This window comes from Nicotiana sylvestris, chromosome 9 (assembly GCF_000393655.2).
Source record: "Nicotiana sylvestris chromosome 9, ASM39365v2, whole genome shotgun sequence".
Classification (NCBI taxonomy): Eukaryota; Viridiplantae; Streptophyta; class Magnoliopsida; order Solanales; family Solanaceae; genus Nicotiana; species Nicotiana sylvestris.
In genome coordinates, this window is record NC_091065.1 from 115,829,671 (window position 1) to 115,833,659 (window position 3,989).

The following is a 3,989-nucleotide window of genomic DNA, read 5'->3' on the forward strand; positions in this document are numbered from 1 at the left end:
TTACTGCTTGCGCCAATCTCAAGCCTCCGCATATACCTAGCACTTCACCACAAAAAGGTTAAGGTTGTATGATACGCGCTCCTCCATCCATTCCTTAACCATCTCGTGTTATAAGAAGCTTGGATTGAAATGTAAATTATTGTTGTATTAGAACGATGACAACTTCAACCTGAAACTACTTGGATAAAAAATTCTCCAAGTATAAAGTTGAAGCCAAACAAATTGGCAGTTGGCTACATCAATAAAGAGGTATGCTTTATGAGTTTGCAAAATATATGAAGCAATCTAGCATCTTGAGTTCAAAGGACACCAAGAACAAAGGTAGGTAGGCATATAATGAAACACTACCAAGTAAAAAATCCAAAACTGGTAGGTACCATGAGATAGCAGGTTCTTTCACATTCTGATCTTATATATCAATGAGAGCTCATATGGCAAAAGTATGAATGTCTTAATAACATATCATCATAAACTACATCTAAAGCTTCATCAGTTTAAGCCAACATATCCATTCTTTGCTTTTTTGCAGCAACCTTAACAATAACTAAAACGAGAGTACATTATGAACAGCTACTTCAAGACAAATTTATTGTAACTTTACCATACTTCAACTTATCGACAAAGATTCAGACCTTGTATCTGCTATAGTACGATCTTTTGGAGATAGGATTTGCTTGCATATGAAATTATTCGAGCTTATGAGCAAAGCTTAGGTTACAGGAAAAAGATTTTCAATCCCCTGTGCCGCTATTTTGATCTTACATATATGATCCTACTATATAAGGAAAACAATTAATATCATATTAAAGTCATGATGATTGTACATCTTCAAAATTCTGTCTCTCCAACCTCAACCTCCGAATTTTGGGCATTATGAAAAGAGCAAAGAGAACCAATTAATTTTTCATTTGTCGATTGTTTATTATCAGACCATGATCCCAACAGCAGAGAAGAAGCTCCATGAATTTGGCAACTTTCTAGAATGGAAAAATGCAGAAGCTAAGGTATAATGAAGATCTATTAATTTGCTAAAAGCATATGCAAGTAAAAACAAACAGCATTCCCTCAAATCCAAAGTGTAGGTGATACAATGGAGCATGATTTGATATGTGTGTACAGAAAAATATGGTATAAACTGACAATAATGATCAGAGATATGGTATAAGCCATAAAAGATCAACAGAAGTTAAAGTATTGACTATTATCTATTTTATGCAAGTGTAGTTTTTAACAAACGCAAGAAATTTCATATACCAATCATGCCATCAACAAAGCAAAATGCCTCTGCACCTCAGGCTTACTTTCTGTTTCTTTTGCTCGGCCATATCCCTAACTGGTGGCACCTATCATTCCACACCTCCGAGCCAAGCATCACCTGTCTTTGCCTTGATTTGCAGAAAACTATTCTGTGTTTTTTAATAAGGTAATCCTCTTACTGCTGTAATACAACACTAAGAAGGTGCTGAATGTGCACCAGTTCCCAAACTCTATTGATTGATCCCTAGTAAGACCTACAGTGTGAAATTTCATAGTATATTATGATCGATAATTTTTTATAAGTACACCATATGTAATCAATAATTATAGTCTGTTCCTTGGTTTTTATTTTCTGCTTCAACTTTTTCTTATATTTATCTGCATATCAAAGTACACGTGCATATGATCTTGGCTCTCCTCAAAAGAGAGAACATGCCTCAGCTTAGACTAAAACCTCAAGCTCCAATTCATTCAGCAAAGAGAGCAATGCAGCATTTTTCTTGCCAGTCCAATTGCTATGGAGGCTCTTTCACATCTGATGATTACCACTTGTTACATTAGTACTTTACTAGTAAGTCTTTCCAAGTACAACCATGGCTACCAAATCAAGCTTCCCACATACGACAAACATAACATTTTTGCCAGCAATTTTGGAACTCTCACTCATTTCAAGTCTTCCAACACTTCATACATAAGTCACCATTTCATATAAACACCATAACTAAAGTTATCCATTTAAATGGATATATAGAGCCCGTTTGGATGGGCTTATTTTAAGTGACTTTTAAGCATAAGCCATAAGTTAGGAATTCTAACTTTTGGCTTTTGGCTTATTTTTGTCATTTTAGCTTAAAAACACTTTTTTAGTTTATCCAAACACAACAAAATGGCTTAAAAGCCATTTTGGCTTAAAAGCACTTAAAATAAGCCAATCCAAACGGGCTCATATTTCCACCATAAACACGCTAAATATCAAGTCTAGAGATTCAATAACCGGTGATCATAAGGGTTTCACACTTTTCTGATCGTTCCAACAATCAAATAGCTACCAATTAGAAGAGAAAAAGGACTAAACGGAAACATCCAAGCAAGTGTAGACTACCAAAACATTAACTCAAGACAATCTATTATTGGTTCTATATCCTACTATTGTTTCACAAATTGTTACTTAGACTAACACACATTTATCTTTCTTAACAGTGCTGATAAAATGTTATCTTTTTCTTTAAAAGACATAGTGTAGGGGCAACTTACACACAGGTCGACTATTCCACTGAGTACCTGCTACCTCCCACCAACACAAGTAACGGGAGCAATGTTATCTTTTTTATAGTACAACAACAATAAACCTAGTATATTACTACAGGTGGGGTCTAGGGAAGGTAGCATGTAGCAGAGAGAGGTTGTTTCCTATAGAAACTCGGCTAATGTTATCTTTTTTAATAGTGGTAACAACAAATTTAAGAAAACCCAATGATATCAGCCAAAATAACCATCTTTTTTATTTAAAAAATTAGATCTACAAAATGATACACGAAAATAATACTTGTACACATGATTATTCTCATATATTCAGTGGAACACAGTAATCATTTAGAAAGCACTAAAATTATCAAATCAAAAACTGAAATTAAATCAGTCAAGAAACTCAAACTCATCTTCCTTAAGATGTGCCAAGAACTTAACCGAACCATCTCGCCCTTCCAAATTTGCCACCACGAACTCCACTTTGTAAGGCAAATTAGCTGATATTTGCTTGCCTTTATGAAAACCCACGTATTGTTTCAACGTTCCAATTCTATTTACCAAATCCAATTCAGGAACCTTAGGCACGTGATACACTTTCAACGGAACCGTAACCCTAACCCTAGATCCAACTTTCCCAATTGCTTCAGCGGATTTTTCATCAACTCCCTCATCTAAGTTCAATGCAGATGAAGAGGATACAGTGGTGGGGTTATCGACTGTTACAGACTTAGAAATGAAATACCCGGTTGGCTTTTTAGGATTTCTTGATTTGTTGACTTTGATTTGGGGAAAAGGGTTAGGGTTTAAAATGAAAGATGAGGTTTTGGAATTGGGAATGTTGAGAATTGATGATGTAAAGGAAGCTGGACTTGAAGCAGTCATGGTGGTGATTTTGGTTGACAGTGTTTTTGGGGGAGATTTTTTATTTATTTTTGCTTTTTGGTATTTGTGGGGAGAGATTTTGAGATTTTTGTGGTGGTGGAAATTTATAGGTTTATCCAGTATTGATTGAAGTATGAGATTATTATAGGGGAAATTACATGGCTATGCTTTAGGAGGAGTACTAACTACGGCTTCTGCTATGCGACAATTACATATCCTAATATTTGCCATTAAACAACAATTTTGCCTATTGCTCCCACGTTTTAAGGCTACAATTTTGATGTGATAAGTAGTATAGTATTTTTTTGATATTTAAAAATAATTTAATTTTGAATTCATATATCACCTTTAATGAGAAATTTATACTTATACAAATATTTATAATTTATTTTAGATCGTAAATTTCAAAAAAATTTCCTTCTTTTCTAAATTTTATTGTCTAGTGAAACAATAACACAAAATTGGGACGGAGGGAATATAACAACTAGAGTAATAGATTTCTTAGCACATTTGGAATTGGTTTAGCTAAGATGATAAAATACAATAAACAAATGGTGAATGGTCAACTAAGGCTCATCGTAAAGAATTTTTAAAAAGGTAAA

At 34.1% G+C, this 3,989-nt stretch overlaps 1 protein-coding gene across 1 annotated transcript; it reads right to left on the bottom strand.

The window, feature by feature from the left end:
* Positions 1–2,736: 2,736 nt before the first annotated feature.
* Positions 2,737–3,500, bottom strand: LOC104226131 (ferredoxin-thioredoxin reductase, variable chain-like). The gene has a single exon (XM_009778022.2). It carries the CDS (start codon positions 3,385–3,387, stop codon positions 2,893–2,895), a length of 495 nt encoding a protein of 164 aa, XP_009776324.1. The 5' UTR covers positions 3,388–3,500; the 3' UTR covers positions 2,737–2,892.
* Between the last annotated feature and the right edge of the window lie 489 nt (positions 3,501–3,989).

Coding starts and splice junctions, on each gene's coding strand:
- LOC104226131 (XM_009778022.2), bottom strand. CDS start 3,387: ATGACTGCTTCAAGTCCAGCTTCCTTTACATCATCAATTCTCAACATT.